The sequence below is a fragment of the Monopterus albus genome, unplaced genomic scaffold, assembly GCF_001952655.1.
Source record: "Monopterus albus unplaced genomic scaffold, M_albus_1.0 scaffold26.1, whole genome shotgun sequence".
NCBI lineage: Eukaryota > Metazoa > Chordata > Actinopteri > Synbranchiformes > Synbranchidae > Monopterus > Monopterus albus.
In genome coordinates, this window is record NW_018127906.1 from 2,357,306 (window position 1) to 2,368,836 (window position 11,531).

Consider the following 11,531-nt stretch of genomic DNA (forward strand, 5'->3'; position numbering starts at 1 on the left):
GCTGAACTGATGAGTTAACCTCACCACAAGTGTCTTTACAGTGTCCTTCTCAGTGAGTCTGACGGTGTTAAAAGGAAGGTAGAGAAACATACTTTTAATTAATAGCTGTATCTTATATTACCGTGGCACTGTGGGGACCTTTAAAAAGAAAAGCTGCTTATCAAAGTTTCCTGAGATCAGCTGTAAAAATGATCTGATTTTGGGGAAATGTCTTTTGAAATGTGGACAAAAAAACACAGGAACATGTTTTGGCTTTTCAGGAAACACACTGAATTACAGTAGCTGGTGGAACAGAGGTGTTCGAGTTCACATGCACCATGCTGTTATGTGTTGAGCTGCTTTGTTGTTTACACCCAGAAATAGTGAATCCGAGTGTTTGTTTTGTGTGTCTCTTTATCTCTGACCTTCAGCATCAGCTATTCTGCACTGCTCAGCTTTGCTTTCCAAACATGAGATGTCAACATCATCCACCTTTTGCCCAGACAGGCCCCATAATGTAATGGATTTGTGTGTGTTCCCTCTGATGCACAGCGAGTGACTGAGCTGTATTACAATGTAGTATTCTGTACCATTGTCAACTATATCAGTGCATCGTGGTGCGTTGGAAACACATCTGTTACGTCAGCACTGTGTGGCTTAACAACAGCAGGAGTGCAGCTCTGTACAGCCGCTGTAGTTATATCATCATCTCTCCTGCCTGTAGCATCGGCAGTGTGTTTCCCTACGCTGGCAGCGTATTATAACTGGACTGGACCAACACAGTTACTCCTCCTGTGGATTGGGGGGGTGTAAGAAACACTGTGAGTGAAGGCGACAGTTAACGCCTCCTGACAAACATGAAAAAGGACTAAATGTTCAGGCACTCAGCTACAGCAGTTAACATACTGACTGTGGATTTCTGCAGAGGTTTTCAGGTGACTTCAGTGACCTGGATGGAGCGGTGAGACAGAGGAGGCAGGAGATGGAGGAGAGCAGCAGCTCTGACTCTCAGACCCCCGACTATGAGAAGATAGCAGGTACTAGTCAACAAACCGATAAGCAGCAGCGTTGCAGTTACACACTACACATAGCTTAGATTTCTGAGGATCCACAAATATGACTCATGAAACTCGTCTCCAGCTTTTACTAAACGCCTGCCATGAAGCTTAACGTCTAAAACTTTCCCTCAGCAGAAACTGGGGCTCGAATGTTTGCTTTCATTTCCCTCCTGTGTGCTATATTTATTTTACTCAGGCTCACCTGTTGGTGTTGGTTCTGGCTCTTGGCACTTCCTCCTCTGACTGTGTGTACATGATGAAACACACTGTTGTCCCACTTCAAAGCTCTGTGACTATTAAGCTCCTCTTCCTCTTTTGTATTTCACTAAGCACTTGGTATTCAGGATTCTTCATTACACCTGAGCAGTAGTGGAAGTAATGTAACACCTGGCTCCAGTGTGGACTGGGTTGAGCAGTGGAGCTCTGGTGTGTCGTGCAGGGCCCATTCACTACATACTGTAGCTGAGACAATGACACTTCAGCTGCTCAAAGTGAGGCTGCTCTCTGGTTTTCTAGTTGAAAGTTGTCTTCTTCACGCTGCCTCCCCTCCTCTCCTCAACACTGCAGAGTTCCCTGTTCCTCCATTCCTGGATGTGTTGGAGCACACGGACATCGCTGCACCTCCTGCACATCCAGACTGTCAGCATGCAGCCAAGAACCAGCAGAGCTCGGACAAGCAGCAGCACCACCCACACCACGCCGGTAGCACAATTCTCTGTCTGTAGTATCAGCCAGTGTGGTTATGTGGAACAGACCCCAGAGGTTTTGACCAAACCTGTACCACCGAGGGTCAAGTCATGATGTTTTTATCCAATACTAGTCTGCACTGACCCAAGTTTCCTTTCTTACAGTTCAGGCAAGAGTCTGAGTTTGCAGGCAGCACTTATTATTATTATTATTATTTTAACTCCAACAATTTTCCTCCATGATGGACTCTTTTAATGTTAGAACATCTTATACCATTCTACTTATCATTTATCATAATGATCTTGTTATTCATAGCACCGCCCATGAACACGACACATACAGTACAGCCAGTGACCTATTTTCAGCCAATGAGAAACTAAAGAAGTCAACACGTTTGTAGATAAATATACACAAAGAACAAAACTGGAGTTTGCTAATTCACTGAACATATTTCTTTTATTTATTTAAACAGGAGAGCTGTCATGTGACCAGTCTTAACCATGGCACCAGTGCCCATTAAACACAGATTTTGAACAACTGTTGCTTTCTCTCAGTTCTGACATGTTTAAAAATTTGATGTAAAAGCAAAGCATCAAAACTTTGTGTATTAAAAATCTATAGGAAAAAAACTGCACTGAACAAATCCTGCCAAACTTCAGAGACATGAAAGTTTCACTTTAACTTTTCTGTTTCTGGGCTCAGATGTGGTGATTGACAGCAGAACTGTGAAACCTGTGTCTCTCAACACTCTGCTGTTCATCTACCTGTTTCTGTGAGTGCACCATCATTAATTCATTCATTCCTAAATGGTTTAAATGATTACTGTAGGTTCCTTAATTTTTTCTTTCCTTAGTTATTAAGTTAATTTCTCTTCACTGGATCAGTCGGTTACTCATTTAATACCATTCAGCCATTCATTTGTGCACTCAAATGTATTTTTATTTATTTGTTTCTTGTATATTAACACATTCATTCACTCATCTATATTTCATATATATTTATTTTAGCATTGATGCACTCAGTCTTACATGCTCACTAAAGTCTGATTCATTATATATCCATTAACCCACCTGTTATGTTCATTTCTCAGGAACAGCAGTGATGTTCCTGGGTTAATTTTACCATTACTAACCATTTCAATCACTATTTAGTTCAGTGGTGTTCTGTACCTCTCACAGATTATGGTTCAATGAGGATAATGCACTCGTTTTTCATTTAAAAAAATGCATGTTAAAACTTTTTTTAATGTACATTGGAAAGTCCTACATATAAAATACATTATTTTTACATGACACTGATGTTTTTTAAATTTTATTTTACATTTTGAAATCTTTTCTTTTTATGAAGTGATGTTGATAAATTAACATGAGACACGTCTTCTGTTCCAGGTCAAATTGACCTGAACAGTATCTTTGTAATATAAACATGTGGGGGTAGGTTGCAAATATGTGAAATGAACCATTTTTATTTTATGGGTTGATTACACATATTTAAGCCAAGCAGAAGAGGTTTCATACCAATAAAATACTTTTAACTAGTGTTTTTAGTTTTTTAACTTTATAATGGGTCAATTAGACCCATCATGACATGAGGGATCAATTTGACCAAACAAAATGAATTAAATGTACACATTCACTGATCCACTAATTCACTTGGTAATTTTAATAATGTTAATAATGTCTTTCTCATGCTCCTTCATTGATTTATTTACTTCCATTGGTGTTTGTGTCTTGAACTATGCAAACTACGATGCTCACTTCTCTAACACGTGGCATCGTGATTGTGTGTTTCTGTCCTCTCAGAGTGTGTGTCCTGGTCTTGTCTTCCTGTTACCTGGCGTTTAAGATCATCTCGTTGGAGCAGCAACTGATGGCGCTCGGCCCCATCTCTGAGTTCACCCAGCAGGAGTGAGTTCACCACCCAAGCATGTAAAACACTGAAAAAAGCTTAAATTAAGATTATACTATTATACATTATGTTAAACTTAAACTAGAACTCATACAAAGTGATTTGAAAGAACTAGAAAAACATCAATATAACCAGTGTAAGATCACAAACATCGGTGATTTTAAAATAAACATCTGGAACAAAACCTAGAAGTTCTGGTTTCCTTTTGGTTCTAATACAAGACATGTGATGTTCAAGCATCAAAAAAGCAACAAAACAAAACAAAGGTTATTAAAACCCTCTATACATACACATTGTACACATATATATTAATGCTCTGTTCACACTGCAGCCAAAAATAAATCTAGTTGTTTTCCAGGTCTTGGTTCTCTTGTAGCCCACAGTGACTCATACAGGACAGTATTACTTTATAAATCCTAGTGGCTGTAAATAACTTGATTATATGATTTAGCTCATTATTTGACTGATTCTGGCTGTTTATGGATTGATCTGAATCTTGTCCAAGGGATAAATTCATGTCCTCCATCATGTGATTTTCTAGGAGCAACCTTCTGCGACGGAGCGCTGACATGAACGTGGAACTGGTGTCGGAACTGCTGACCATCAACCTGATGAAGCTGGAGAAGGTCAGTCTGTCTGTCTGAGCCTGCAAAAGGTCTAAGCCAGAGGAAAAGCCCTCAGTTTGAATAATTTGAGTGGTTTTTTAAAAAACTGAGCTGTTTGGTTTTGAAACATCCACCGCTGTCAGGCAGGGGGGACACGTGGAGATCTGTGGGAGCATCCTCAACCAAAAAAAAACCTTCTGTCCATTTTACAAAAAAACTCTTCAGGCTGTGAATATGATTTAATGAGTCATGATTTTGGACCTCATCACAGTCTTAGCCCAAATCCATTCCACTGTTTATAACCAAAGAAGTGTGGGTTGGTGCCCACCATAGGCCCACTGTCTTTGTCACTTACTTTCTCTTTTTCAGGAAGATTTAATCAAAGGTAGAGGGAGAATATAAAGCAGAAGCATCTCAGTACAGTTCTCAAGTACTTGAGAAAATGTAGATACTTGTGTTCTGGCTATTTTTCCTTCCCTAGCATCTTGTCATCAACATGTGAAACCGCACACTGTGTCCACAACAGGTCAGCAGGACACGTTTCCAGTGAGCAAAGTGTAACCAGACGCTAATCGCCGTTAATCAAACATTTAGAGTCATTGATCAGTGAACAGAGGAGCGTGAACGTCACCCTAAGAAGAGCTCGCTTCTCATTGGTCAGTGTAACTTTATCACGTCAGCTCGTGATGAGCAAAAAGCTGCGTTAACTTTAAAAACTGTCACGGACTGTACGTACCAGTCCAAAAAATATAAGTTTTCACTGATGGTCAGATACTTTATTTTCTTGCTCATCAAACCCACGTCATAAGAGCTGGACAAACAGGAAACAGCAATTACGACTGCGTGCTCTGGTCGTAGCACATGGCTAATGTTAGCAACACCGACAATTGGCTAACTTAATATGCTAAAATTACTAGCAGTTCCGGTATATACAAATTCACACACATCTAGAAGCACATAGGTTTACTTTGTCGCCACTCTTGACTGGAGCTGATAGTGAAATACACTCTTTTCCCCATTCAATCTGCATACACGGTGTATTTTCCACCTTTACCTGTTTTTGTCAAGTTGCCGCCTTTTCTTACATGTTGTTATCCTATCAAAATAAAACTTCCTTGTTTAGCGGAAATTGCATTAATTTAATCTAAAACGTAACAAAACAAACTTTACTCTGTGGGTCATTTAAAACAGGATCCTGATATGACCAGAAACAGGTACTGTATATTTATTTATGTCAAATTATATAATATTTCTTATTAGTTTATTGACCCTAAATGTGCAATTATCTACCCCAGCCTGCACATTTATGGAAAACAACACATCTGACCTTCACGAACCTTAAGTAAAACATTTCATCATAACCAAATAGCTAATTGAGCCCTAAACAGGAGATAATGCTGAGTGGCCAGAGACCAATACAACAAGGAAGATGGAGCATGTTACCTAATCAGAAAAAGAAGCAGTAGAACATAATTAAATAAATCAAATAACTAAACTAAAGACAACATTATGTATTATGTCATCATGAACATGGCTTTAAAGGAGGAGTTCAGCATTTAGAGAAATCCACGTAGTGTCTTTCCAGCGTGAGATGGGAGGATTATGATCAACCTGTCTGTGTGTCCAGAGTCAGGTGGACTCCAGGTGCTGGAGTCAGAAGGTGCTTAAACTCTGTCCAGCCAGACAAGAAGCAACAACACACTGACACCACTAAAAGCTCACTAACACTTTGCCTCTTTTCTTTCATATGTACACCATCAGAAACATGATTGTTTTAGGTGGAGGAACATGCTGGAGCTATTTCCTGACAAGCTAGACACGCAGCACAGACATGCTGGGCAGGCGCACATGCTGCACCTACAAGTTGTAATATTTTTATTTGTGTCCACATGAAACAAACTAAAGACAACAATTAGCAAACTTTAAGTGCTGATACTGTAGGTGCACATCTGAACTGTGAGCCAAGCTGTTTCCACCTGCTTCTAGTCCCAGTATGTGAGACTGGGCTGCTCAGCTTCCAGCTCCAGCACCATAACCAGTGTGCAGGTGTGGGGTTGGTATTGATCTTCTCATCTCACAGGAAACATTTACTTACCAAATATCTGAATGAAATCTTAATAATGGTAGAAGATCAGTGGGCTAGCTACAGGCTAGTAGGGGCTAATAAACACACGATATTACTTACATTATTATTATGTGCATGTGCGTGTTGTGTTGTACAGTTTACAGTTCAGTAAAACACTGTCTGTTCTTGCAGGTGCAGAAGAACCTGCAGCGGCTACTGGATGAAGCTACCTGAACTCACCACACACCGCTGTGTAAAGTTCTGTAAATACATAGGTCATTTTAGCAGATGTTACAGCCTGACAATACTGAGGTGTACTGGACTCACTGGAGATACACACAAACAAAACCATACACCTGCTGACAGCAGCTCAGGTCACCTGTGTCGACCCAGCAGGACCACTTCACATTCTTCTCTATGTGGAACGAAGTCGACCTTCTCAGCTACTGTTGTATTTACCTTGAACATGTTGAAAGTTTTCTGGCCTCAGCTTTTCTTAGTTGGACCTTCTGTTTACAGTAACATACATGTGCAGAGATCAAGGTCCTGAGTGCTGGATTTATCTCTGACCTTTGTCCAGTTTGGCCAATACACTGATGTTTTTGGCTGCAAACACACGTCTGTCAAGACTGAAACCAGCTCTGACCTTCAGCCCACAGCAGCTCATTGGATCTGGTTTTGTAGCTACTCTTCAGCCCCCAGCCCTGGTTTCCTCATGTTTACCTTGAACTGCCCTACAGGTGTATTTACTGTCAGTTCAGATGTAAACTAGAAGAACCAGGAGCATTAACCTGTAATGTAATGTAGGAGATATCTGACTTTAGGGGGCCCTAACAAGATGGTTCCACTGATGTTTTCAGCAGAAGTATGTTCTTGTATTGGGGCTGATATTGATTTTCACATTTAGGTGGAATTAGGGTAACCCTAACCCTACACTGGCACAAAGTTTAACACAAACTGCTGTTGAGCACGTCAAACCTACAGCATCACTGTGAGGGTTGTCATCCTTTATGTTTTATCATCGTGATTAATCTTTTGATATGCTGTTTGGTTGTGCGTTATAGCCTCAGTTCTGTGAGACTCTGTGTTGTCCATACTGTGATGTGACTTCACCTCTCCTCAGTCAGAAAATATCTGCAGCTTGCTTTTATTACTGTCACCTCCTGAGCTCGTCCCCAGAACAAGGGCAAACATAAAAAGCATTAACTGTATGCAAATCTGGAAGAAAACTTTGGGAAATGTGTGTATATATCTAAATTTAAATTCTTATTGTGAAAAATCAATGCTGCACTTTAAGACATCAACTTTACTAATTAGCACCTAATTAGGAAATCTTGGAGATTTGGTTACTGGCAGATTTCCACTGATGGACAGTGATGTGCTCTTTGCTTTTCTGGAGACACTGAACTAAAACAGTTTTGTTCACTGTCTTTGTTTTTCTCTGCTCACCCAGTTTGTAGAATAAGGGTTGATGGGCCAGTGTCATTCTTAACACAGTCACCGGGTGGTATCAAAGTAGATGATCATCAGATCTCACATAGAGCCTTTCACACTGTTACTGCTCACACACAGAACTTTTCACTTGCCTAAATAAACTGTTTGTATTCATGCAACGACTGAAAACTGACATATAGCTGTAACCGTGTGTTTACTGATAATTCTGCCTCATCTTCCAGTTTATACAGCAGACTGTTACAGAGACAAGGATCACTGTGGTTGTGTAAATATAAAACAGACACACAATGTCTGTACACACATTTAGTGATGTGTGCATTCCCTCTGTTGGGGAATAAAGTTGTATTTTGAAATAAAGTTTTATTTTTGCTGTAATGTTTCTTTTTATTTTTTCTTCCTATATCATAGATGAGTTAAATCGGCTTACTGTAGTTTAATAGTTATTTATGTGGGATTCAGCTCCCAGTGGAGTTGCTGTACTTACCAGGTTCTGACTTGAATACTATAAATACTAAAGTCTCAGTGATAACTGGGAAACTTGACTGGGACTGAAATCTCTAATATTTCTGATGTGTTGGGTAAAAATATGAAAAGCAAATTACTCAAAAATAAACATCTATATTTACATCCAAAGGTCGCCCAGTGAGCACGTGAATCTATCCCACCTGTTCCATGCTATGACGTGAATTCAGCGATCGTCTTATCTAACTTTTTCGGTGGTGGAAGAAGTACTCGGTGTCTCTACTAAAGTAAAAGTAACAGTACTTCACTGTAGAAATTCTCTGGTACAAGTAAAAGCCCTGCATTCAAAATGCTATTTCAATAAATATACAAAAGTATTAGCATCAAAATAAAGTACCATCAGTACCAGTACTGGTCCTGCAGAACGTCCCGTGTCCCAGTAATGTCTCTGATACTGGATCATAGTGACTAATTACTGTGTCCATCACTTTAATGCTGCAGCTGGTAAAGGTGGAGCTGATGGTAACTACCTTATATACTTATACTGTAAAGTACTTTCCATCCTGCTGGGTAGCTGGTGGATTTCCCACTGGGATCAATAGAGTCTGATGGTTCTACTGGGTTTGGTTTGATTAATCTGATTCTGGAAAGGAACTGAAGTTATCAGGTACATGTAGTGTAGTAAAAAGTACACGGTTTGTCTCTGACATGGAGTCACAGGATGAAGTAGCGGGACATGGAAATACTCAAGGTTTATGGTTCAAGGTTCATCTCTCTTGTCCTTCTGCATGTTGACACATTGAGGATAAAATTCGTACTCAGATCCAGCAGTGTACAATAAAACAGAAATCCACTACAAACAGTACAGATACCGTACCTCAGAATTATACTTGAGTTCAGTACTTGAGTAAATGTAATTAGTTACTTTCCACCTTTAAATGTTTTATCAGCTAAAAGTTTTGGGAACAGAAGTCTTTGGTCGGTGATGCTGGCATGCTCCCGCATGCCTGCCCTCACCTCGCTGGTCTTTAACAACGTACAGTATGTGCTTCACTTTCAGAGTACAGACACATAAGGTTGTGACAGAAACGTCATGTAGTAAAAATGAAACTACCTTTTAAGAAATGCGTTACAGCTAACTCACTGGAGAGTCTCAGACATTTTAGATGACTTTTCCATCACAGACTGTTCAGTCACCTCAGACACATTAAGCCAACCACACTGAAGCTAAAGTCGACCTCAGTGAGTCAGTTTAAAGTTCCCAAAGTCTCCTCCTGTAACCCAACCCAAGACCCATGATGCACTGGTGTGATGGATGGGGGGGAGGGGGGGGTTCTATAGCAACTCTGACAGTCAACAAACATGGCTGACACTGCAGGGAGCTCTCAGCAACGTTTGTGAGTCATTTACTTATTATTATTCAACTCTGAACTATTAACTATTAACTTAACCAGCTCTGGGTTAGTGTTGCTATCTGTTGGTTGAGATTATCTGTGCAAAATGTGTCAAATCTTAGTTAATGTGCCTTTAATAAAAGTGAATGAGAAAACTGCAGCAATGAAACCTGAATTTATTTGAGTAAAAAAAGAGTAGAGATTCAAAAACTGTGACATGATATTTGCTGGGCTCTGAACTTAGTCACTCTGGGTATTTTACAAATCTGGAACCAGCTCCAAATCTGAAAGTCATCTATCTTTTCACATTCCCTCCGAGGCGATCCTGCTGTCACATCCCAGCGTTCTCAGCCCGACATCCCATGATCCCCAGACTGTATGTGATGCCATGGAAGCAGGACATGAAGAACCAAAGGCTCTTGATGAAGGTGGGTACCAGAGAAGGAAACAAACACCTGTAACCTGTTCACTCAGACTCACCAGGTGTGTGTGTGTCAGAATGCAGCTCTGGCAGGGATCCCTGTGGTTCCTCTGGAGGAGTCGTTGTGCTTCTGTAATCGGAAGCGTCTCTGCCACAGTCAGGCCTCCCCCTCTCCCTCCTCTCCACCTGTCAGCCAGATGGGACTGACGGCTCATCGCTCTTCCCACTTCTCCAGGTAAAACATCTCAGAGACTGATGCTGCATTCAGGTTGTATCAGAAAAAAGGCAAGTCAGGAATCAGGAAAAGCTATATTTGTAAGTTTTCATCTAACGTTTTTAATATTGCATTATATTTTCGTGCTCTTTGTTTTCCTCGAGGTACAACAGCTCTGTGGTGACGACCAGGCAGCTCTACCAAACCTGAGGACATATCACACAATTACACATGATCCCATCTGCTTTATATTCTGTTTTCCATCATAGCTGTGCATTAAACATTGTTTATGTAAGGCAACACTTTAAGTCCCCTGTTTAGCATTAAAAAACACTGAAGCAAGATTTTAATACCATTATTTGTAATGGAGTACTTTTACTTGACTAAAGAATCTGAGTATATCTACTTCTGCATTCAGCCTGTTCCTGCAGTTCCCATGTTCTCCACAGGGTGTCAGTGTTCACAAATGTAAACCATGACAGTGCTCATAATGTGTGGACAGGTATCAGGTGTGGAGAAACCGACAGAAACACGTCACTGTGGATCCGTTTTTCTCTCTATAGTCCACATTATTCTGACAGTCTGAGACAACATGACCCCAGGATCCGCCTCGGTGTTGTTGCTCTTCATCTCAGAGCAACGTTCTGCACGTTAAAGGTCGTGGTTTCTACAGACTTTACAAAACTTTATATTTGATACTTGAGTCATAATTTGTTTAGTTAAATGCTCTAATGCTGTAGTGTGTTAGACGGCAGGTTCTGTGGTGTGCCCCAAGTATTTATGGGAAAATAAAACTATTAATTTATCCTTTAAACACAGAATAACTAAAAATGACTGACATATATAAGGATTTCCTTTAGTTTCTTGCTTCCAAATATGAATAATTCATTTACAACCTAAAAATGTTCCGTTTATTCACTGAAAATGTTCTGATACGTCTCCACAGTGAACCTCATTATCATATTGTGAAATTAACAGAAGTAATCCAGTAAAAGAAATGGCGACACTGGGATGCTGAACTCGCAACTTGTAATCTTAACTTGTAAGTGTAAAGAAGAATAAAGTCAAACTGGTTAAACTGGTTCCTGTCACTCTGTAGTTGTATTGTTTCAGATTGATTGTCCAGTGTTTGACTTCAACTTCAAACACTTCGCCAGTGAAAGCAGCTGTTGTTCCCTATGCTAATGATGCTGCACGCACACAACCACACACGCGTCTCGTCCTATGTATGAATGTCTTAGTGTGTCACCAGCAGTGATGACAGTTATCTTTGTTTCATACGA

General features: G+C 40.2%; 2 protein-coding genes across 2 annotated transcripts in view; both read left to right on the forward strand.

The window, feature by feature from the left end:
- gramd2b (GRAM domain containing 2B) overlaps positions 1–6,775 on the forward strand; it is a 15,207-nt gene extending 8,432 nt beyond the window's left edge. Inside the window, exons 9-14 of the mRNA XM_020595260.1 lie at positions 905–1,016; positions 1,605–1,739; positions 2,427–2,496; positions 3,527–3,631; positions 4,174–4,258; positions 6,495–6,775. Coding sequence (XP_020450916.1) covers positions 905–1,016; positions 1,605–1,739; positions 2,427–2,496; positions 3,527–3,631; positions 4,174–4,258; positions 6,495–6,536 — 549 coding nt within the window. The 3' untranslated portion in view covers positions 6,537–6,775. The remainder of the gene's footprint in view (positions 1–904; positions 1,017–1,604; positions 1,740–2,426; positions 2,497–3,526; positions 3,632–4,173; positions 4,259–6,494) is intronic.
- Positions 6,776–9,837: 3,062 nt separating this feature from the next.
- On the forward strand, positions 9,838–11,495 carry LOC109957448 (testis-expressed protein 43; the record flags this gene model as incomplete). Its single annotated transcript, XM_020595340.1, has 3 exons — positions 9,838–10,041; positions 10,112–10,269; positions 10,413–11,495. Coding segments are annotated over 3 exons (408 nt in total), but the record flags the coding sequence as incomplete, so codon positions are not given.
- Between the last annotated feature and the right edge of the window lie 36 nt (positions 11,496–11,531).